Consider the following 24,589-nt stretch of genomic DNA (forward strand, 5'->3'; position numbering starts at 1 on the left):
GTTTTTCATTTTGCATCTATRCATATAAAATTAACGGGAAATTTAAAACTTATTTTTTATTCAGCACACCCAGGCTAGGACTCAAACTCAGATGATCTTCAGTTCGATTAAATAAAAAATATGGTATTTGTGATGAGACAGATTGAAAATTCTGCTCTTGGGCAGCATGACAGAAACAGGATTAACAAAATTAGAAAAACCAAATTCTTCACCAAGAATAGATGGTGATTCTGTCTGAAATTTCAGGATTGTTGACTTTTGTCTCAAGTTGCATTTTTAGAGGTCTATATTTTAAAGTGAGTCAATGGACAGACTAYAATATTTGGTGGTCTAATACTAAATATCAAGATCTGCATATGCTGTTTTTGAAGAGAAGTAAAATATGACCTTAATTACGTTCTAGTTAATTTTTTCTATTTAAAAGCAGTGATTCTATGTCAACATGGCTGGACAAGCTGCAGCAAGAACATATTGTACAATSTGGCAATTTCTTGATACTTAAGACTCTGTTCTAGTCAGCTTCAAAAATATGGTTCCTTTCCTGCTTTGGCTTCTTCTGTTTTTTTGGTTTTTTTTTTCCTTTTAAGAAAGGACTCACCCTACTTATGCTGCTTAGCTCCATGGAATCCCTGCTTGATAATGCATGAGCAGMAAAAAATACACCCACCCATGCCGTGGTGAATGGTGTAGGTAGAACACAATAGTACGAGGAAGCATCAAATACTTTGAGAAGCAGAGAGCAAAGCTAAAGATATGGAAATTGGAAAGAAATTAAAAGAAAAAAAATCACTGAAAGACTGAGATAAGCCTTCAATTCTATATGTATTGCTTGCATGTTTTATTTATGAAATATGCAGTGTTCATCTTTCTAAGGTGAATACTTCAGTTATAAGCCAACTATCTTCTCCCTTTACACCCATTTCCAACAGCCCAGAGAGTCTTTAGGAGAAAAAATCCTGCAGCTCTGAAGGGAGCAAAACCACATCCTGATATGGTTTTGGAAAGAGGAAATCCTGAAAGCAAAAGAGACTTCCTTTGTTGTTTCCTTATGGTTTGCCATTTTGCCTTTTGTAAACTTTGGAAAGCAACTTTCAAGGACTGACAGGTTGAGAAAAAAATTAGCAGTATTAGCAGTAGTAAAGTGAAAGGAGGCGATTCTTAAAATGTATTACTTCAATATCAATTATTTTCTATTACCCCCTGCCCCTAACTACAAAACTACTACCCAACGTTGAAGTCCAAAGAAATGAAACTAACCCCATCTTTTCCACTGTCTAACTGTCCTAAATAAGAACAGTAGTACAAATGTAAGTCAGCTGTACAACCTCATCATCTTCCATCAATAACTGCTTTTTAGGAAGGTTTGACCAAAAGGGGGACAGCACCTGGCCTGAYTTAGTCCCTTTGGCCGGTTCTGTCTACAGGGAGTGGATGCCATTCATCATCAGCAGACTCTAAGGGCCAGATGCACAGAGATGCRGGCATTACTAAGCATTCAGTACCGAATAATAATACACATAATAAGTACATAAATAATGGACACTATTAGACACTTAAGAATGGATTTGTAACTGACAATACATTGAGTGCCAGAACCCATCAGTCAGGCACTGGAGAAAATAAAGAATTCTCATCCCCAGGCTCATCTGAGGACAGTAGTTGATTGACTCTATAAAAGGATGAACCTGACTCTGAGAGTTTGTGAGAACTTCCATCACCTTGAAAACTTAAGCCAAAATGTGTGGTCGCTAGCAAGGCAGCAGTTTCTAAAGAAATCAGTTTTACTGATGTGAGACAGCACTCTGCAGTAGCCATACCTACTTAAATCCCTTTCAGTTTTGTATTTTCCACTAGAAAGTAATCCTTACTTTGTTTCCAGAATTAAGAACATCAATGTTTAGAGGTAAAAATTAATGCCCACACAGTGASCTTATTTTTATGAACATGGGGCTAAAAATTGTCTTTTTTTATCTTCTCAAAACTTGACCAAACTAGAGTAGATTCTCTTTTTCATTTATCCCCTGCTTTTACAATTTGTTGCTGAGCAGCCAAGTCTCCTGCCCTTACAGTGACACCCACTGTGCTATACTGTAGCCTTTGACACCTGTTCCTTCATGACTGKAAGGGGAGACAAAACATATCCCTGAATTTTTGAATTAGAGATCTTGTCTGACAAATCAGACTGTAGCATGCAATAATGCCAAGGCCTCTAAGAGAGGATCCTCACTTTAGCTTTCTTAGAAAAGACAACTTTCTGAAAGTCACGTTTACTGCACATCAGCACTAAAAATTTACAATGCACAGTATGCAGGAAGCCAGGCAGAACCTCTTTGGACAGCACTGGACCTGTGGGCTATGTCTGAGTAAACTAAAAGATGACAGTAGTAATTGAGYACACTGATATATGATCGTCTGTATTTGTATTTACCATTTTAGCTACTGCCATTTAAACAGCAGCAAACACACATATCTAAATATATATATACATGCCTTTTATGCCTTTGGCATATATGAGGACACTACCTGTCACGGGGACAGTAAGAAAAGCTGGAGGTCTGTGTAATCACAACAATCTAGCAGGGGGGGCGGGGGGGAACCTAAAAGAGCCATATAAATAATCATCTACACACACATATGTAGTGTTTTAAAAATCTAATCCTCTCTCTGTATGTGCATGTTGTAATCGCCAACCTGTTTCAGAAAACACCCCAAGAGAAGCATCCCAAAATATATATTGATATTCCTAAAAATATTTATAGTCGTCTATAGATTATTCTGATATGGATCTACACAGAAGGATACAAAATTGACCTATCAGCTCCAAACCACAGAGAATACAGAAAGGTTTTCTAAGCTTTATGTAATTTAAAATGATAATAACTGGAATTCAGAGAAAACATTCTGTTCTAGACTAAGAAAAACAAATGACAGACTTTGGGAAAACAGATTTTTAAAAAAACAACTTAAAGAAAGTTTTTATCAACTTTGCCATTGTTTTTTTATTCTTCAAAAACCCCAAACCACTGTTCTTCAAAAGGAGCCAGGGACATTGCAATACTCATCTTTAAAAGGTTCTCCAAATGAAAACTTAATAAATGTCTGGAATGAAGAAGGGAAGAAATTCCTTTGGGAAGAGATGGCAAGTCTGAAGCTAGTTTAGTTGTGAGTTTCAACTTTTCCAAAGCACTGGTTTCTTGCTTCTAGAATCTGTTTGGCAAGAGGATCCCAGAGGGATACAGCTACCAGTAAGGAGAGAGAGAACCAAGATAACAAGTGATCATGCTTTAAATTACAATATTATAAAGGACACATACGAAACATTTGCATTCTTGGCTTTTTTTTTTCCTTGGGAAGATTTCATGTTAATTCATAGTTATTGAGTGTTAATACACGTCACTTTCAACACCAGTTTTTGTAGATAAAACAGCTTTTAATAACAATATGAAATATGTCTTTGATAATAAAAAGCAAAGACTGTGAAACTAGTTTTCCTTAAAGCAAAAAAAAAACAGATGCTCTGAATTTTAAAAGCATAAAAGAGCTTAAACATTAAAATAATTACCTGATGTTAAACCAGGAAAGATGTATTTCATCTTTAGTGTGAACTGTGAGGTTTCATCATGGTTAGGTTTTCAGATAAAACTGCCAAATTCTCACCAGTCCAATGCAATTTCTAATACCTCATGAATTTGCTTTTTCAGAAATATTTGTTAAAACTGTCTGTTCATACTTTAATAAAAATATCAGGAAAAAAGTCTTTACCCTAGTCCTGTACATACATCTTGCAAAGCATCTTCAAGGCATTAATTCTTTCCAYAGGTTTGGAATTTGTGACATAGTGGTACAATGTGCAAAATATCCAATCTGCCACTACCATGAAATTGTATACAATTCATACAAATTTTGGACTGCATTTGCACCATAAAGACTTATTAGAGTTTGGCAGATAAATACCCAAAATAGCTTGTATACACCTTCAGCCTCAAGATCTCACACCTGCTTCGCTGCTTAATGGACCACTCTCCAAAAGAAACAGACTGTGTTTCTTTTGGGAAGAGGCAGTGGTAGAATATAACCAAATCTGCTTTATCCTCCAAGCACAAGAACAGAAACTTGAGATGCTTCCTATGTGCCTTCCAGACATGTGGCATAAATGCAGAAGTCAAGGAGGAATATTCTGCTGTAGGGGTACAAAGAGCTGGTTAAGTTTTGATGGGCCATAAGCTTGAYGGCAGAAACTCAGAACTGGACTGTTAGACTGTGTTTATAAATTATTTTAATTAATTTATAAATTATTTTCTGTTAAATACAGTCTTAGGGCATTTATCTCCTTGAAAAAAACATCAGAGGCCTGATCCACATTTGCATGAACCAGTGCAGATCCCACTGCCCAAAATGGAATATTTTACTTCACAGGCCATGGTGCAGTCACCTTAAATGTAATTAGATGCCATCAGTCCTTGATTATAAGGTGTTTGTTGAGACTTGGACAGCTTAACGTCCTTTCCTGACATTAGAATAACTTGTAAAAAGCATGTTTTATTTCAAGTAGGCATTTTAGATGTAGGCCATAAAATAACTCAAAACACAAAATGTAGTCTTGTTAATCAATGCTTTTTCACAGTTGTATGCATGTAAGTATTTAAACTAATTTCTCCCAACTACTAGAMAAAAAACCCACCTGCACTTGAGATGTCATACTAGTCCTTCAGTTAACTTAGGAATGAAGGATACCAAGGAGCATTTTAACAACTTGGGAGAGAGGCTTCTCCCAGGACTTTGAACAAGCAYCATGAGGCAGTTTTCCATCAGAACMKCTGSATGGTAGTGCATCCTGCACTACCATTCTGTAGAAAAATGGTTTAAAAATACTGGAATTTTAACTTGCTCTCTACTCTTGAATTTGCCAAGTCACAATAGAAACAAGTCCTTTCCCTCTATGACTGTTTTTGACTTCTTTGTCAAAAGATCAAGATCCTGTGCTTCCCTGAGACCATTTAGCCCTAACTGGGAGATTCATCATGTGTATCACTGCAACAGCTTGTAATCAAATTCCCTAGAAACTTCAGATTGTTTTCTTAGAGAATACAATTGTTTACAGTGAGGTCTTTCCCTGATTCTAAAAGATGATCCAGCAGATGTTTAAATAAGCTAAAGCAATTTTAGAAAGGACATGACAAAACTGTGTCCACTATCCCAATAAAGTTTGTAAAACASATCTTGCTTTGTCAATGTAAAAGTTTGTCTTATTTTTTTTTGGCATTTATAATCTCTAGAAACTGGTGAAGGTAGCAAAATTATCCTATACCATTATTAAATCCTTTGTAAGGTGGACCAGAGATTACTTCACACACCAGATAAATTCTGTTAATGCTCCTGCCAGCTCTGTTTTCGCAGTGTTGGCACTCCCTATATGACTAGCCTAAATATATTCTCCCTKAAAGTACCTGCAAATATGCAGGTGCACAAATAAACAAAAAACCTTGTTTTAAACRACTTGAGTGTCTCAGGGATACAGAACTGCAGGACGGCCTCAGAGGGAAAAGTCTGCATAGTTCACGTAAACATCCTGCGGTCAYCAGCACAGCCAAAGGTGGAATCCAACTCTAAAATCCAATACAATTTATGTACACAGGACATACCAGAAAGATCTGGATTTAGACAGGTATAAAAAGGAAACAGAAGGAAAATATTATAGTAYTTTAATTTTACTTAATAATATGTAGGTAAGCAAATACATCCCACCACAGGTCTATAGACACAGGAGGTCTATTTTCTGAAACAATAAGCTCTCTCTGAATGACCTAATATGMATTCTTGGTGAYCAAATATTTCAACATGCAAATAGTGTTGTTTATGTCCTRAAAAAAGGAGAATATTTAAAGGTGCTCAGGTTTATATAAAAATACTTCAAGCTGGTAAATGAAACTATTTCTAAATCTCTCTTGTAACTTCTACTGAATCTGCAGATGGATCTTCTGTATATAAGGCTTCTTTTTGAATCTACTACATCTAAATACAATACTGAAGTCTGTTGGAAAAAAATGTGAAGTACCTTTAAACAAAAAGAAAAAGCTAGCATGCAGAATGAGATTGCAAATATAAAGATAGAACCTTGCCTTGTTTCTAGTGCAGAAATGGATAACCAGATACTAATTGGATAAGCCATGAAATTGGCTGTTGTGACATTGGCTCTATCAGATTTAATGTTAAATGGTATGATGAAACTAGCATAGATACTGCATCAAGTAACAGCACTCATTTTAGCCATAGCTTCCCAGACTTCACTTTTTTTTTTTGTTAAAACTACTTTACAGCAACCCTTATTTTCAAATGTTAAAAAGCCTTCCCTTAATCATCATATGWATCYTTTTTCCACTGCAAATARACRTACRARCTCCCAAACTGGARTCTATAGCTTGYTRGAGGACAAAMCCAAAGGYTCTACAAGAATTACTTAAGMGAGATGCTGCATGAGATAATTTTAYAATTCAGAGTCMAYTTYACWATTTGGATTATATGWCAYGGATAAATGAGTCTTTTCCTCTTTATCCCATTTCCTATCTCACTTTTGTATGCAGCAGAATTACACTAGTGGAGTATCAGTGATCTGTGGAGATAACCATCAATGGGAGCAGAAGTCACTTAATATCACCTCCAGCAGGAGTTCCATTTTTAATTTTGTTTTTTCACCATTTAGTATAGTAACAGCAAGGGAAGCAAGCACCATCACTGGAAAAAGCATGAAGTTTCATCAGGCTGTCTGTCACGAGTTTAGGACTTCCTATCTTTCCTGGTATCTTCATGTTTTGGTATCAGTAGTCTCGGGATCTTGTATCTATCTGCTTCACGTATGAGTCTCTTTTATATAATTGTCGTTTGGTCCTCAAAGCTTTGAATGTTAAAGTCTACTAGTTAAAGTACATAAAAAAAAGATCATCCCTCATATTCATGTGATTTTCATCCTGTGAAAGGCAGGAGACATTGAAACCTGCGATTTGAGTCAGGTAATATGGCAAATGTCACCTATAAAACTTTGTAGCCCTGATGCATTTTACCTACTGCAYTAGCATTTTATTAAAGCAAGTAATTATGATTCTCTGTTGTGACAATATAATGCTTGTAAAAATTCAATTTCAGCTAACTGAAATGAAAACTAGTCCTATTAATAATCATCAGGAACACTTAGGCTCCATGGACTCAAGCTTATTTTGCAAAAGTGACAGAGTATAAAAAATTTATACAGACTCRCAAAGTCATTTAGCTTTCAAAAGACTTTAAGATCATTGAGCCCAATGATTAACTCAGCACTACCACRTGCACCACTAAACCATGTCCCTAAGCATCACGTCTACACATCTTTTAAACACCTCCAGGAAYGGTGACTCCATCCCTTCCCTGAGCAACATGTTCCAATGCTTGACAACCCTTTTGGTAAAGACATTTGTCCTAGTATCCAATCTAACCCTCTCCTGGTGCAACTTGGAGCCACTTCCTCATTGTATCACTCTACTTAGGAAAAGACACTGGAACCCATTCTAACATCTTTTCAGGTAGTTGAAGAGTGAAATAATGTCCCCCCGGGCCACTTCTCTCCAGGCTAAACAACTTCAGCTTCCTCAGCTACTGTTCATAGAAATTGCACCCATCATATGCACAAGCACCCACCAAAAGAATTTTCCAAAGTTTTAATTTGAATAAACTAAAACAAAACACCAATATTTAATATGCCAGACTTAATGAAACAAACAAATCCCTTATTTTTAAAATGAACTCAGACAACTTCTATTTGTTCTGGTTGTAAAAGTCTGGATTTCCCCCTTTGGCACCTGTTTTTAAGTATGGAAGTTTAAAAACAACTCTGTGCCAATTGTCCAAACCACAGCAGGTAGTATAGTCAATGAATGAGACTATTCAGCAGGCTGACTACATGCTCCAGTGGGTACACTTGAAAAAGCAGCTCAGTTACACCTATTTTTTACCAACTATTTGGAAGAGTCCCCTAATTATGGGATACCAAAGGAAGCTGTATGAACTTTTTCACCTTTGGGAAAGTAGAAGTGGTTCCCATTCTTTTTTTAACATGATTTCTTCTTTATTCACTGTGGTTTAGGGCAGTCTGACAGAAACCTTGAGTCCAGCAGGCACAGAGGCAGATCAAGATATTAAATAATCTAATAAAAAGCAGTGAAAAAATAGAGCATGAATTAAAAAAAAATAGAATAAAAATAATCCTCACTATATGACTACTTAGCATTTTTACATTTCTAKGTGAATGCTCTTTTTAAACAAGAACATCAGGTATTGACTAAAATAGAAAGAAGACTTGCAATAATTTTTGAAGACAAATGATAAATTTAATGTGCTTAGAAATGATTTAAAACATACTCTGAAATGACATGGACCTAGAGAAAAAAACCTCTGTCTTCCATTACTCCCAAGGAAAGTCTGATTTCARTAAGTCACACTCTTAAAGTAAAGCTTCACAAACCATTGTATTGGCGTAACGGGGAGTGYAGTCAACATAATCAGAAGGCTGAAAACATGCACCTTCAGCTAGAATGAACTGGAAATCTCTTAACCTGGTTATATTTAAGTAGCTCCAGAAACAGTTTAGTGGAACTCCTTTATTACAATCCAGAGCAAAATCTTTGTATTTACTTAGACTATTCACGGATGAGGCCCCTGGAAATTTTATTTTCCTTAATTATGAACAAAGTTAACTGAATACGCTTCTATTCTTGCTCTCCATGCAAGTCCTGTCAGATGCCACATCACCTGCATGTTACACTTTTAAASAGAACTAGCAAAAATAAAAAACTTTGTATGTTTAAACATTTGCACTACTTAATCAGAAAAGCATTTGTGGAGGACAGAATGAATATTTAATATATAAAACCAACTTTGTGTTTTCTGTATCTTGAAACTGACCAGTTTTCAATTAAACCCACACATCTGATAGAAATTTCAAATTAATATATCTATTTGAATAATATTTGTTGTTTTTACTTTTGGGAGCAAGGAAGGGAGAAACAAAAACAAGGGAGGAAAAAGTCCAGGCCAACACCATACCCAAGGTATCGCAAAACATCTTTTCGAACACCAGTACTTCTGTTTGGTATCTTTTACTCTATTACCAGAAATTCTCTAAGACGGGTGAAGATTATCTAATCTTTACATAAGCATAATGAATGTGGTGATAAATCATGTAGYGCTATTAGAAAACAAAAATCAATAATACTTTCTGTCCTCAGAGAATTGTTTCATCAAAAATTCATGTCAGTGTCAAAGCTTTCTCTATAACCTTTGTGGAACACAACTTCTTTTGAGGTTTGAGCATGGTTATTTAGTGTCTCTGCAAGTTCACTCAGCCAGAATACAATTATAAATATTTAATTGGGTGTCATCTATTTAAATATACTGCTATACTAAATAGAGCTCTTGTGATCAACAGTTACTTGAGCTGAACAGAACAAACTGGTCAGCAGTCAGTTTTGCAGCGCCAGAATAAATACAGACCATCTTTCCATTACTACTTGCAAGGACATTTACTCAACCACAATTACAAGTGTTAAAAGAGTATAAGGACTTTTTATAGATCTAAAGAGTAGTACAGGACTGTAGGAGTAACAGAGTTTGTTTTGGTTTGTTAGTTTAAAGAGAATTCTTTATTATATCTCAAAATATGGATGCAGATAGGGCTGCACAGCTCTTCACCTTACCTCTTAAAAAGCCTCTTAATAAAAAAACGATGACATGCATTCTGAAACTTAAAATAAGTCTTATTTATTTTTCAATTAGCAAGGTAAATATTTCTTTCACCAAGATGTTTTCTAGACCTCTGCAGTCCAAGCGGCTAATGTTGAAACAGAAAGTACCCTCCATGTAAATAGAAAGCTAAAATAATTACCAAAAAACCCAAACAACAAAACAAACAAACAACCACCCAGATTTCCCACAGCTATCGAGTTAACAAATTTTCCCATTTCCTATTCCTTTGGGTCCATTTGACTGCAAGCAATAAAAAGCTGAAGCCCCTTGCATTAGTTTTGCCCAACAGGTACAGTGGAACACTTTTCCTCTGCACTCATGTTGAGGGCTCATCTGGCTGCTGTCGCGGGAGCATGGAAACACTCTTCACCAGTGTGTGACAGAAAGGGGTAAAGGACAGCTTTAAACCACGGAGCTGACATGATTTAGGAGTTTCCAAAGTGCCATAAAGCATACTACAAACTARGAAACCCAATTACTCCTTTAATTTCATGGCAAGCTTTCAAACTTCTTGTGGAAACTCTTAAACACCTTTCTTTGAAAACTTAAAATTGGAGACYGGAGAATTCATTCACCAGAGATGGTGCTAGAAGCTGTTAAGAGTCCCTTGMAAAATGGTAGCTACCCCAAGTTTTGGATATAAGCATTTTAATAGAAGAAAACTTCTCACAGACTAGGGCAGGTTACTTCAAGCAGTTAAGAAAATTGGACCTGAGACAGAAGCGGCTTTTTTTTATTTTATTTTTTTTTTTTTTTACAAATTACTCCCCATTTTTCAGTCTACTTTCTAAACTAAAGGAATATATCTCTCACCAGCACATTATTGACTCTTTCTTTACAACTGAGATTAGYTATCCAAACAAAGGGAGTAAACACCCCTGCACACACCAGGTTCCTCATATACCATTTTTTAACATAAACAATAGTTATAAACCATATAATCCATAACAGTAATTTTAAGAAAAAGGTCAGGATTYAGACTAAAGGCCAATTATTAAAAATAAGACAAATTTCAAGTTAAAGCAGTGAGATATTATTGTCAGAGAACTCTGTTATTTGAAACTAAGCACATGGTTTGTATTTAGATGGTGCAAAAATTGAATTCACGTACTCAAAGTCAAGTCAATAAATTTAACCATATCCACACTGAAAATCTTCAGCATCAAGAATGTAACTGGCCAGTTCCCAGCTACTTCAAGGACCTAGCAGAACCTTTTCTGGAGTTTTGCTTTTCATCTTCCTTTTTTTTTTTTTGAGGGGTGCATGACAGGGAGCAGCTTCTTGTTTTATTACCATTTGTGTTTAATTAAGATGTTCCATGCTTCTTCCTTGTAACCAGTTGCTTATTGTGAACTCACAAGTCTCTTGGAGTCACTTGGAGRATTGTGGTGAAAGTCAGTTCCCATTTCCCAAATCATGGTGTCACTTCCATGTTACATGTCTTTTCACTGACTCTGTGGGAGCAAGAGACTGAAGCAAAAAGGGGTTTTGGAAAGCATGCSTAAGTGTGTGCTTTCCAACAACATCTAACAACAATCTGAACACCAAGTCAGCAAATATGATGAAACACTGCAGACTGCTGCAAATGGCACTGGAGGCTTTGATTTCAAYAGCTAATTCATGTGGTCTATAGAGATTCTGAGTCTTTTTTATTGCAGTTAAGCTTAGGACTTAAACTATTGCATCATCACAACATGATTACCTTCAAATGGGAAGGTACACTACTGAAGGCAAGTTCTGGGGTAGCAGAATGGATCAAATTTTACCACTGACTATTACATTTGTGGGGAGGAGGGAGTGAAGACACCTTCACTTGTAAGCAAATGTTCTAAATGCATAACTATACAACAAAAGCACGTGAAGATTTGTATTTTGGAAACAGCTTTGCAAATAACCTTTCCTGTTTACAATATGCTGTTACTGTAAATATATATACACAAGTATGTCTSTTTCAGGTATTTTTGCATGGGCAAATACATACTGCAGCACACCTTTCATATGCACTCTTAGAGCTAAATGCATGTTAGTGCTCTGTCAACATGAAATGACCACAGCAACAGGGAAAACATACAAAGGCAATGAACTCCAACTCTACCTCAATTCCCCACACCAACAAAAAACAAAACCTCAAGCCAAAGAAGTGGCATAAGATAGCACAATAGGGTGGGGCTCAGGTTAATCACAAGGACAGCAGGTTTGCCTGTATATACCTTTTCAACCCACAATCATCCCTATTTATGAAAAGACACAGAGATTATTCACCTTCCTGCCCAGAGGGAGCCAAGGCAGGAAGCGAGACTGCTGGGCAAATATCAGTGTAAATTATTGGTGCTTTTGTAACATAAGTGTGCCTGCTTTGGGGGTATTTATGAATTAGGCAAGAAATTAGCACAAAACTGTGTGTGCATAAAACTGTCGCCTGCTGTTCTTAACCAAATACTGTCAAATTAGCAACAACCACACTTCCCACTGAGGGCTGTATATTTAAAAAAATCAAAAGCTATTTTTGGATTTATATGAACCAAAAAAGGGGCTGGAGCTGTGTTTTTTCAAGGAGGAAATAAACTTTATGCCCATGTATTTGTTACCTCTGTCAAAAGTTATGACTGAATTTTCCCTTGAGTTTATAGAAACTAATTTTTCAAATAAAGCACCTTAAGTAGTTACRCAAAAAACCTGAGGACAGATTTTCTTTCTCTGAAAGACTAAAAGAAACTGAATGCATATGTGGGGAGTAAAAATGCTATCTGAGATATGAAAAGCCTCTCTGAAAATCACTGACCAGGTCAGGCATGCAAGCCTCATGGAGAAAGCMGGCTCTAGACTGAAGACCCCAGCAGCAGAAAGGGTTATTTACARAAATAAAACATAATGTTGTTTAGAGGATGGCTAGGAAGAAAAATAGAAGCACTGTTCAACAATACATTGAATAAATTATTGCACCAGTTTAAGTTAAAACATTAATCCAGCCCTCTAGTAAGCAAAGGTATTAGCACAATTGGAAGCAGAACAGACTTGATGGTCCATTGGTCCCTTTCAGTACAGTAACTTGTGTTCTAGGACATTTGCCATAATACATAAAAGCCAAAAAAGCTGAAGAGTGTGGAAYTAAACAAAGACACAGAGCAGGTAAAATTCAGCCCACGTTAACCTGTCATTCCACAGGACAGCCACAGGGTTCAGGGCCACCAGCTCAGTCTTTTGGCTGGAACAGTAACAGGTGCTCCTTCTGTGTCTACCATGCATGAGAATCAATGCTAGTACACATTTTTAATTCATATTTCTGTAACTCCTGCAAAATCTCTTAACAGCTAAAACCATAACCAAGTTTGATCCCCCAACAGTAAAAAACGGCATTAGTTTACATTTACAAAACCCTCAAACATTGCCCTGCATAATACTTGCAAAATTCAGCAGTGTGGATTTCAGTATATTTGTTACAACTGGACACAATGAAGTTCTCATTTTGTACAGTGAACTCACATTTCAAGATTTCATTATACAGAAACATTACTTGCATTATATGTGTGGTAGTGTACCTCCAACATCAAAACAGAAGTCTAGAGATAAAACATGAAGATAAAATCTCTGAAAATAATAACTGCTTAAAAGTAACCAGGTTCTCTCACAAATCACTTATTAGCATCTTAGTTGATTTAAAATTCTCCTCTTGTATCCCAGTGAGCAATTATTCACATAAGCAGTCTCAAGTTACTCACATAAAGGGTCTCTACAAACTTCAGTGGGGTTACTCCTGAAAGTAACAGCTCACCAAAGTTCAAAATGTATAGGTCTTTCCTGAAAACATTTACAGAGAAATTCAAATGAATACTTGCAATTACTAACCTTACTTACTAGTTCATGATTTTTTCCAATGTTACCTATGTATCAATTTTCCAAAGTACCAATGTATCAATTCTAAAAACAGAGGGGCCATAAAATTTTAGAAAAAAAAAAAACCAAGATATGAACTATACAATCTCATAAATGGTAAGAAATCCAATAAAATAATTTAAAAAAAAACTAACAAAAAAACCTCTTAGAAGAATCTAGGATGACTGCCCAAAATAGCTCTCCCCCACCCCTAAAAAACACACTTATACACACAGAGATAATTACTGCYTACTGATTTTGGGGGAGGAGCTTATTGCTCAGTAGTCACCCAACTAAGGGGARAACCAGATAAATACTCAAGGGTGACACTAGAAATCATCAGCTTCTGCTCACTCACCAGTGGCAGAAGAACACCTCAGTAGAGGAGGATTTACTCCKCTACCACTCTGCATTGGAGCTCCACAACATTTCGGTATGTCACGATTTTATTTTATTCTCTTTGGTTTTGAAGGTAACTTCTTCAGGATACCTGTTTTCTGTCTGGGTAGGGAATAGWGTTGATATTTAAGGGCCAGCAACCTCACTGCCACTGGGGCTATTTGTAAGGCCACAGGTAAAAACTTGGTTTCAACCTTGGTGAGATTTTTGCCAYTGATGATGAAGGAGCCAGGACTTCATCCTTCATTTGCTATARCATTAGACAGAGGCAGTGAGGTGAAAGTGTGTATGTATTATCACTGAAAACTTTTCTTCATTTCAGCAGTTTTGATATATGGAACACCTAAACCTACTTTGGAGCTCTAGTTTAAGTAATCACTGTTTCTGAATATTGCTTTCTTGAATAGGCTGTCATCCAACTAAAATTATTYTTTTCTTAAGAGTGAGACTATTGCCTCTAAGCTATTCTATATACGAACCCTATCATTCAAAGTGATAGCAATGATGATTCCCTTTTTCTTAGAAGATTCTTCACAACTAGTGAAATCAGAAGGAAGTAAGCAAAAATAATGTTACTTTTAATACTAATAATTTAAGAAAACTCTTTTATTCATGCACAAGAAACAGCACTACACAGTTTTTCTTTACAACAAACTTTTTCTACCTTTTCTAACACAGAACAGGTTTGGAAACATGCATTTACAAATATCTTTGCTGCTGCTGYTTTGTCTGAACTTTGTCCATGGTGGTGATGGATATTTTTCTGAGCGATATCAGAAACAATCCAGCATCAAGGGGCCCCATTTTCTACCATATAATGTAAAGAGTCAAGGTAAGTTTACTATGTTTTCATAACAAACTAACACAATTATTCCTAGAGGGCAAATACCTGAACAAAATCTCTTCATTTATACTRCTAGTATTCCTTCACTAAGAGTTTAGGTTTATTAAAATAATTTTATCACTGCAGAAAGTATTTGCAGTGGCTCTGGAGTTGCCTCCTACTGACAAACATACATACCTGTCAGACAATTTTTTTACACAATAATCACCAAAGACATAYAGAGCAGAAACACAGTAACAGCTCCAAATCTTCACTTCAATTTTGGGAGYAATGCAACATGATTGTGCACATAATTATGTACAATATGCTAATTATCCTCACATTTCTTGATTCAACAAGCAACAGAACTGTCACCTACAATATTCAGGAAGAACTTTTACATATTTTGTCATGTTATCTGTGCTCAGAAAAGACCTTAGGTATGAATTTAAATGTATATATGACACACATGGGCAAATGAAGACMTGTTTGAAGCCTAGAAAGGCAAAATAAGATGACATATAGTTGTAAAATGTGCCATAAATTTCTACATAGTTTTTTTCATGAGTGATTTAAGCTTATGCTTTAATTATAGATAAATCACATAGTAATCTGTTATTTTAAGTGTTAAAAAAAAAAAAAAAACCCTCTTCATTGCATTTATCAGTCTAATGGCAGCTTGTATAGGCAATACATAACTGCAATGCTATACATTGCACCATCTTATTTCTGGTTATCCCCTCTGTCCTTGTAAGTCAAATGGGTGGCTATACCTAATGTTTGAAACTATTTGAGCTATGTTTTATTTTTTTCATGCTTAGTCCAAAGTCTGTTTCAAAAAACTGAAATCGAAGCTTCTGATCTGCATTCAAAATTGTCATAATTTAAATTAAGAGAACTGAATCTTCCTTGTAAACACCTGCCCTCTCCCCCTTAGAATAGCATTGTTTTCTTTCAGACATCATCAAGCTATTTAAAATAGCTTTCTTTTTTGCTGTATCCCATCCACTTTCAGTTGTAGTAATCACACTTGGGCAGAAACAAGGAAACTGAATGAGGGACTCAGAAAATAGCAGTAGCAAATAAGGTTCTCTTCACCAGAAAAAGGACATGGGCGAATCTGGAGAGCAGAATTGCTGCTCAGGGCATTGCATCCACATTACCTTCATTTAGGAGGTTTTGTTTCAGATTAGCTCTACAGACTGATCCTATGGACTGTCTGATCACGAACAGCCCAAAGACACTCTGGTCTCATACCAACTGGAGTTAGCACTGGCCCCATACCAACCACTCCAATCCACATGCTCCAAGACTCTCTGCAGAAAGAACCGAACGAAAGCAGCAGAGCTGGAAACCTTAGCCCAAAAAGTTCTTCTGGGCTGTACTAACACACTGTCACAGTTTCATCCATTGCCTTCAGCATGAGGACTTCCTGGAATCCTAATAGCACTCCCAGATCAAATTTAGGTACATGTACATAAACAGCTACTCTCAGGACTTACTAACTAGAATTCTCACTGAGTTAAATACTGCATTTTCTCACCCCTTTTTCATTAGATTTTCATAGTGTTTTTCCATTACTTTATTCAGAATAATTTACATATTTATACTATTTTTAAGTGAAGTATAATATTTACTTGGCTATCCTCTACCATACTTCACTTACTTCTCCTCACAGTGGTTTTTCTTTCCCCCTCTATAGAAAATATTTTGGAAGTGGGAAACCAGCAACAAAGTAAGCAAGAATCAGAGCAGACAGACAATGGTGTGAAAGGGGGAAATGAATTGTCCTGAACCAAGTTTTCACTTTGTATACTAACACAGAACATAATAAGAATGAAAATGATTATATAAAACCTGAGAAGTATAAAATGCTCTCTATGTAGGAAAGACAACAGAAGACTATACACTAGACCTCAAAAGCAGGAACCAACCTAGAGTTTTACAGACATGTGAGTCCAGTCACTCAAAAATACTGGACAAATTTTCATTTTAGTGAACACATAAAAATGGAGGACTGTTATTCTTGAGCCTGGGAAACAAATATTCTATAAAGAGTTTAGAAGAATTTAAAGAGGGAAGACTTAGAGATCATCACTCCTAATCTGAGATGATCTCAGAAGAATAAAACAGGAGAAACTACAGAACCAAATCAATCCAGCTTTTGTCTAGTGAGTTCTTCCACATGCAAGTAGCTCAAGTAGCAATGGAAAGCTTTTCATCATAGCTTACTTTTCCTATTTGATCACCGAGCAAAGGCTTCTACAGATACAGTCATCAATCAATTATCTTTTTGCTTTGTGCAGCTTTGTAAGAAAGCAGCCTGGAACTGAAATCTCATTCTAAACCCAAACTGGTGACTCAGGATAACAAAAAAGATCACACAATTTCTGCTGGCAACCAAAGCCTCTTAAAGCTTCACTTAGTTTGGTGAAATTGTTTTAAAAATCTTGGTCTTGACAGCTCTCCACAATATAATTTTTTAACCAGCAGCTCTTTGGCTTGAAATATTTGAAAAGTCCAGTTTCAAAACAGTAATTGAATGGGGCCTGACTATTCAGCAATGCTTAAATAAGCCATTACTGCAGGTTATGTTAAAGACTACATATTTAATTCAATACATACATGATGTTTGACTGCACTAGAGAATGCAAACCAATTTTGCATCAAGTTACGCGCTGAGACATGTTAAAGAGTAGCCTATCAATACTTCAGTGTTCTTGGTATAAATTCTATTTCAATAATGCATTCAGCAGTCCTTTCCTCTGAGGAATAACCATTGCTTKTAGACAGCGCAATTAAAATTACAATTTTAATCTAAAAGCACAATTTTGAAATAGCTCACAGAAAATCTATACAACAACATGAGTCCTGACAAAGTCTTTACATCTTATGCAAAAAAGGCAGGACCCACCACTCTGTGAACCTAGGACTGATATATCTGCATTGAAAATATGGTAAAAGCAATAAGGAGATGCACTCTGAGATAAAGATGTAATTTTCCACCAGAAAAAAAAAGTTTGTCAATAGATCACAGACCTTGCTTGCTTTCTATATGTAGGACTTGAACAGCTATCTTCTGTTTCATAGCCTTGAGACAGATGAGGTAGGAAGATGTACAAAATAAGCTGATATGTGTTTGTGCTGATTTTATGCATCAGAAAAGAAAATGCACTCTGCATTTGCTAGATAAGAACAATTTGCTTGTCAGTTCAGGAAGAAGGCAATATTGCAGATTGAATAACAAACCAAAATCAAATGTATTTCATAAGCATACCTCTATTATTTAAAAAAAAAACCCAAAAAACCAAAAGCAAACCAATATGTAGAAGAATAGTTTCCTCCTTCACCTCATTTTTGGTTCAACAAGACCAGCCACAGATTGGAAAATGCAGTTTATTATTGTCTAAGAGACAGCTGAATAGCCATTGCATAAGCTTTCATGAATATACATATATGTAATACATACACTGGTCTTTTTGTGAGAGGCTAAAAAGAAAAATTATAGCTGATGCAATTGTTGATGAATTATCAACCTTTTCTAAATAAGCATTCAATAGAACATGTTGTGTATAAAAAACAGAATCCAGGCTCTTTTCRCACCYTTCAGTTTTTATTTTTAAAATTACTCCTTAAATTAACATCCATCACAGATAGGCTATTTTGTTCTATAATGCTGTCAGCTGCTGCAAATGAGTGAAGTAGTCTCACGATACCATGTTAATCTCGTGTGTAATGTCCAACAAATCAACATGCTAAATCCAACATGAAGCAGCAGGCTCCTCCAAAGCACACAGAAAGCAGTGAGCTTGTTTGTTTTTTCCTCTATTTGAGACATTTGGCTAAGTGGCTCCACCTGCTGTTTTGGTAACTGGGAAAATGAAGCAGCATTAAAAAAAACCCGTAACAGTGCCAGAATTCTGATAGCAGTAGAAGGAATTATCAGTTGTAACCTGCTATTGACATGTTGTAACCTGCCATTTCGTGACGTTTTTATGAAAGGCAGAAGTCTTTCACCAAATATCTGAAAATATAACATTCATATGTTTACAAAAGAACCAGTGCCATGGCTCACTTTTGAAAGTAGAGGGCTGGGAAGAAGAAAATTCTTAAAAGCTGCTACACCTGCACAGACAGCTTTCTGTGATTTCATTCTTCAAATTTGATGACCTGCTAAATCTGTTACCAGGCTGTTTTGTTTTTTATCCTCACTTAATTGTCTGCATCTATTTGCACAGCGTTTTTTAATCTCTCTGATGACCCTGAATATATTGAAGAAAAAAAAAAAAAAATTTCTACAGACCTTTTTACTCACATTTCCAACAAATTGTCACTTACTGCTTGTAAGGGCTCTGAAACACTTTTATTCACAATGTCAGGTTCTCAGTGACCATGACAGCAACTGAAACTTGACCTCTACAAGGTTGAAGGTTAAATTAACCCTTCATGCACTTCACCACCATGCTACATTGCCTGCAAGTAAGTTGTAGATGCCCTGGTTGATCTGATTCCCTCTTTCTCACAGGTGTGCAGGTAAGGGGAGAACAAGGACCCCCTGGTCCCCCAGGCCCCGCTGGACCAAGGGGACAACCAGGTCCAGCAGGAAAGCCAGGATTTGGAAGTCCGGGTCCCCAAGGCCCTCCTGGTCCCCCAGGACCACCTGGATTCTCTGCGGTCGGAAAGCCAGGAGTGCCAGGTCTACCAGGAAAGCCAGGAGCAAGAGGACTAAACGGTGAGAAAGGAGAACCTGGACCTGCTGGACTCCCAGGAGCACGAGGGCCACAAGGGCCCCCCGGCACTCCCGGCCCTGCAGGATTGACTGTCCCTGGCAAGCCAGGACCACAAGGCCCTCCAGGAGCTCAGGGGCCAAGGGGACCTCCTGGTGAGAAAGGAGAGCCTGGCATTCCTGGTATAAATGGACAAAAGGGAGAAAATGGATTTGGCATTCCAGGCCGCCCAGGTGGCAGGGGTCTTCCAGGTCCACAGGGACCCCGGGGCCCCCCTGGTCCTGCTGGGATAGGGAAGCCTGGTGAAAGTGGTCTCCCAGGTCAGCCAGGTCTGAAAGGTGACCGAGGTTTTCGAGGTGCCCCAGGACCAGCTGGTCTCCCAGGTCCCCAGGGTCTCCCAGGAGAACCTGGAGAAGTTGGCATTGGCAAGCCTGGGCCAATGGGACCACCAGGAGCAGCAGGCATCCCTGGAGCCAAGGGACATCCCGGACCTGCAGGGTTGCCTGGATCCCCGGGACTCCCAGGTTTCGGAAAGCCAGGACTGCCGGGAATGAAGGGACACCGAGGGCCTGAAGGTCCCCCTGGCCTTCCAGGCCCTAAAGGAGACCAAGGTCCAGCTGGTGTGCCAGGAGAACCAGGGCCGGTTGGGCCACCAGGGAGCATGGGCCCTCACGGACTCAAAGGTGTGCCTGGTGAGAACGGCCTGCCTGGGCCCAAAGGTGACATGGGCCCTGCAGGCCTCCCGGGATTCCCAGGGGCCAAGGGGGAACGAGGCTTACCAGGATTAGAGGGAAAACCAGGATACCCAGGAGAGCAGGGTCTTGCCGGTCCTAAGGGACACCCAGGTCTCCCAGGTGCAAAAGGTGACGTCGGCCCTGCTGGGCTACCTGGGCTGCCTGGTCCAATGGGTCCCCAGGGAGCCAAGGGCGTGCCAGGGACCAATGGTGAGCCAGGCCCCAGAGGGCCTTCAGGAATACCTGGGATCAGAGGCCCCATTGGCCCCCCTGGCCTGCCAGGAGCCCCCGGTGCAAAGGGTGAGCCAGGAGCACCAGGACTGCCGGGCCCCGCAGGCATTTCCACCAAAGGCTTGAGTGGACCCATGGGACCACCTGGGCCCCCCGGGCCTAAAGGCAGCAATGGTGAGCCCGGCATGCCCGGCCCCCCAGGTCCTCCTGGTCCCCCTGGCCAAGCTGTAATGCCCGAAGGCTATGTTAAAGCGGGAGAGTCTCGGGACCTGTCAGGGATCTCCTTCATAAAAGGAGGAGTAAACCAAGCTCTGACAGGGATGCCAGTGTCTGCTTTCAGTGTCATCCTCTCAAAAGCTTACCCTGCAGCCACAGTCCCCATCAAATTTGACAAAATCTTGTACAATAGGCAGCAACATTATGACCCCAGAACAGGAATCTTCACTTGCAGGACCCCCGGACTGTACTATTTCTCCTACCATGTACATGCAAAAGGAACAAATGTTTGGGTTGCACTCTACAAAAATGGTTCCCCACTCATGTACACCTATGATGAGTACAAGAAAGGATACCTTGACCAGGCTTCTGGCAGTGCTGTCATTGATCTCATGGAGAATGACCAAGTATGGCTCCAACTGCCCAATTCAGAATCTAATGGTCTCTACTCCTCTGACTATGTTCATTCTTCTTTCTCAGGTTTCCTGTTTGCTCACATCTAATATCCCCCTTTCCTTGTCCTGACGCACTCTCCTTCACACCATTTTAACCCTGTACTGATCTGATTTGTCATTAGCAGGTCATGCAACTTCAATGTTGCAACAGGAATGGAGGAGGGAGTGATAAGGTAGAAGAGAGTGGTTCAAAGCTGGTAGAATAATATTGTATGTTTTTAGAGAATTGTCATTAAAAGTTTGTTTCGAATGATGATTAATTGTCTGACTGAATGCAACAATAAAATTTTATGGATTAATATAATTCAGTCTCTCTCCTTTTTAACTTTTTTTCTTTTGAAAGGAAAATCAGAATCTCTAACAACCACTTTTCATAAGACAATAAAGGATGCTAGATAATACTCACTGCACTTGAATTAACTGAAGGTATTTTATTCAAAATAAATGGTTTCAAATATACCACAGTCACCTCAACAGTTGGACAATACAGTTCAGGAACATTCCACATCCAGCTTAATCTTAAGCTACCAAACAGGAGATGAGAATGAGAACTCTAATACAGTACATATCAACATCACAGTTTTCAGTTAGTTCTACTGTTCTTAGTAATTAATAACTACTTTGGACAAAGGTAGATTTACAAATTATTACATGTTACTGAAGATCTAAAGTGTCACAATATGAAAAGGCAACCAGATTTGAAGCCTTGAAATCCACTTGGCTTTCTTTAATGCACATTGATATAACAAAATAGTTCAATATTTTTAAATCTCCTAACATTCTGTAAAACCACAATATGCAGAGTACTATAAAACAACATTGACCAAATTCAAACCTTAAAAACATATCTTCACAAGCATGCAGACTCTTAGAAAAACAGAACAGCTTTACTGCCCCTAAACTGGAGATAATCCTTGCCTGGATTTTTCCTGAGCAGTTTATTCCTTTAAAACACAATAGTGTGAGAAATATATTTTACTTATTTGGTAAATTTATCAGATGATGGCAGTAATTAGTAAACATAACCATATTTACCATATCTGCAATCAAACAGTTCACAAACATTAGTCATTTTTTAAATAACTCATTTGTTACGCTACGATGGAAAGTTAGCTTGTGAATTATGACACCATAATAGTTTGATCACACGTTTCTTACAATGACAGCTGATAATCATGTGCTTTAAAAGTATCATATACATCAAAACCTTATGAACCCTTAAAACCATTATAGTTAGCTTTGGTTTTTCTTTAAACAAGCACTTTTAATCGCTTGCACTGAAAGTATGCAGGCCTACGTTTACATTTTTTGTGATATTACCTTTTCCTCTTTAAAGCAGAACTTGCAGTTTGTTATGTTGTGTACATTTGAAATCAGCAATGTCCTAAATTCTTGGTAATACACTAGGATTAATAAAATACACTAGGATACCTTTTCCTTGATGGATGATCCATCATTAGCAAAACTACATAATGTTTTGGAAACTGTGAAGAAAGCAACTTGAAGAATTGTTTTTTTTCTTTCTCTTTTTAAGAGCTGCTGGATAAAGAAGACTGTGGTTTAGGCTATAATTCAGTAAAATGACAAATGCTTACATAGAGAGCGTAACATGAGATTTATTTATTTTAGCAACCCAGTAGACATAGGCAAGCAAATTGGTGCTACTATGATAAAAACTACAACCAAATGTTTGTATGGAAATAACACAAAGAGCAGTACCAGAATTTGTAAATAGTAACCACGTAATACTTTTCTTTCAAGCTAAAATAAAACTCCAGACACTTGGGTCTGAATTGTCTATTCCCACTTCTCTAGATTAATGTTTTAGGACAAATATTAATTAGAGATCTTTGAAGAATAATCTCTTCTTTGCACTAAAACTGTTCGCCTGTGCAGTTGCTCACATTAGTTCAACAGCATTTTCCAGTATTTAAATATAGCATGTGCTGCTGCCCATCCACTCAACCAGCCTGGAACTTTTGTTTCAGAAACAAATAGAGGGACTGGATATGGGAGCTGGAAAATATGACTTAGTAGTTGTGAGGCTTCTGGTTAATTACTTTACACATGAAATGTATGATAAAGCACAGGCTTGAAATGGTTGGAGGTGCTTGGTGCTCAGTACATTACTGCCCTGTGATTCCAATTAACTTGGAAGAAACTAGGCCCAGGTAGCATTCTTAAAAGCATAGCTCATTAACCCTTATCATCCATCCATCCCATCCGTCCATCCATCCCATCCGTCCATCCATCCCATCCATCCCATCCATCCCATCCATCCATCCATCCATCCATCCATCCATCCATCCATCCATCCATCCATCCATCCATCCATCCATCCATCTCATCTGTCCATCCCATCCGTCCATCCATCCATCCACTTTAAATCAGATTTTTTCCTTTGTGTCTTTGTTTCCCGAACATGCAGGACATCAAATAAGTCTACAGCTTTGTACCTCATGCCCATTTTTTTAGTCTTTTCATAATTGCTCAGATATTAAGTCACTAGGAAAGCAACTCTTAAAACTGAAAAGCAAGAGATAATACAGTAAATTGTGGCATAAGCACAACTTATACTTTCATTTTAGCTTTGGATTTTCAGTTTAGAGGAGACTTTGAGAAAGTCTGTAAGATTTTTTGTTTTTTAATATTTTCTCCACATGAAGATCAGCAATCTTATCTAAGGATAAAGCCCTTCCAAAAACCCCATTTCTTCTGGATCTTGGATATTAAAGGAAAGCAAATCCAACATGAGATTCAAAGGAAACCTTAAGAGCCTGTAATAGTACAAAATCACTTCCAAAGAAGTACTGAAATTCCTGAAACCTTACATGATCAAAAACATGAAGCAACCAAACAATCCCTTCTGTATTTAGCTCGAAAACACAGCAAGGGAATATAACAAATTTATTTTTTACTTGCTTCTTTGTTGCAGTTTTAACAATTAAGACAAATAAAGATATCTCATTACTGCAACAACAACATTAGGAACTACTAGTATTTTGCACTATTTTTGAAAATGGTTTTATTTTGGCCAGAAAAGCATCTTTGCTTTTTGTTTATTATATGTGAAGTTGCATATAAAAGATAAAACACACATATCACAGACATCTAGATTCACTATCTTCTGCCAAGACCATAAACTTGTGATCAAAAACATGTGCATCCCATCAAGCCTTGTTATGGGCAATTTATGAAGTCTTACATATCAGCCATGATTTTTTTACTTCCGAAATGAAATATAATCTTATAAACTGATTGAAAGTATTACAAATACACAATTTAAACTATATAGCCACAGATGCTACAGTTTTCAGAAGTGTCAAGAAAATTGCAGGGGAAGACAAGTCTTCAGGAGAG

General features: G+C 37.6%; 2 protein-coding genes across 2 annotated transcripts in view; one reads left to right on the forward strand and one right to left on the reverse strand.

Annotated features, from left to right (window-relative positions):
• The window catches only part of NT5DC1 (5'-nucleotidase domain containing 1), a 119,554-nt gene that overhangs the window by 89,230 nt on the left and 5,735 nt on the right, over positions 1-24,589 (reverse strand). The window lies entirely within an intron of this gene.
• COL10A1 (collagen type X alpha 1 chain) lies at positions 14,737-21,323 on the forward strand. The gene is made up of 2 exons (XM_057368995.1): positions 14,737-14,875; positions 19,392-21,323. Exons 1-2 carry the CDS (start codon positions 14,737-14,739, stop codon positions 21,275-21,277), a joined length of 2,025 nt encoding a protein of 674 aa, XP_057224978.1. The 3' UTR covers positions 21,278-21,323.

The sequence above is a fragment of the Malurus melanocephalus genome, unplaced genomic scaffold (assembly GCF_030028575.1).
Source record: "Malurus melanocephalus ecotype Western Australia unplaced genomic scaffold, MMel_1.1 scaffold_100, whole genome shotgun sequence".
Taxonomy (NCBI): Eukaryota; Metazoa; Chordata; class Aves; order Passeriformes; family Maluridae; genus Malurus; species Malurus melanocephalus.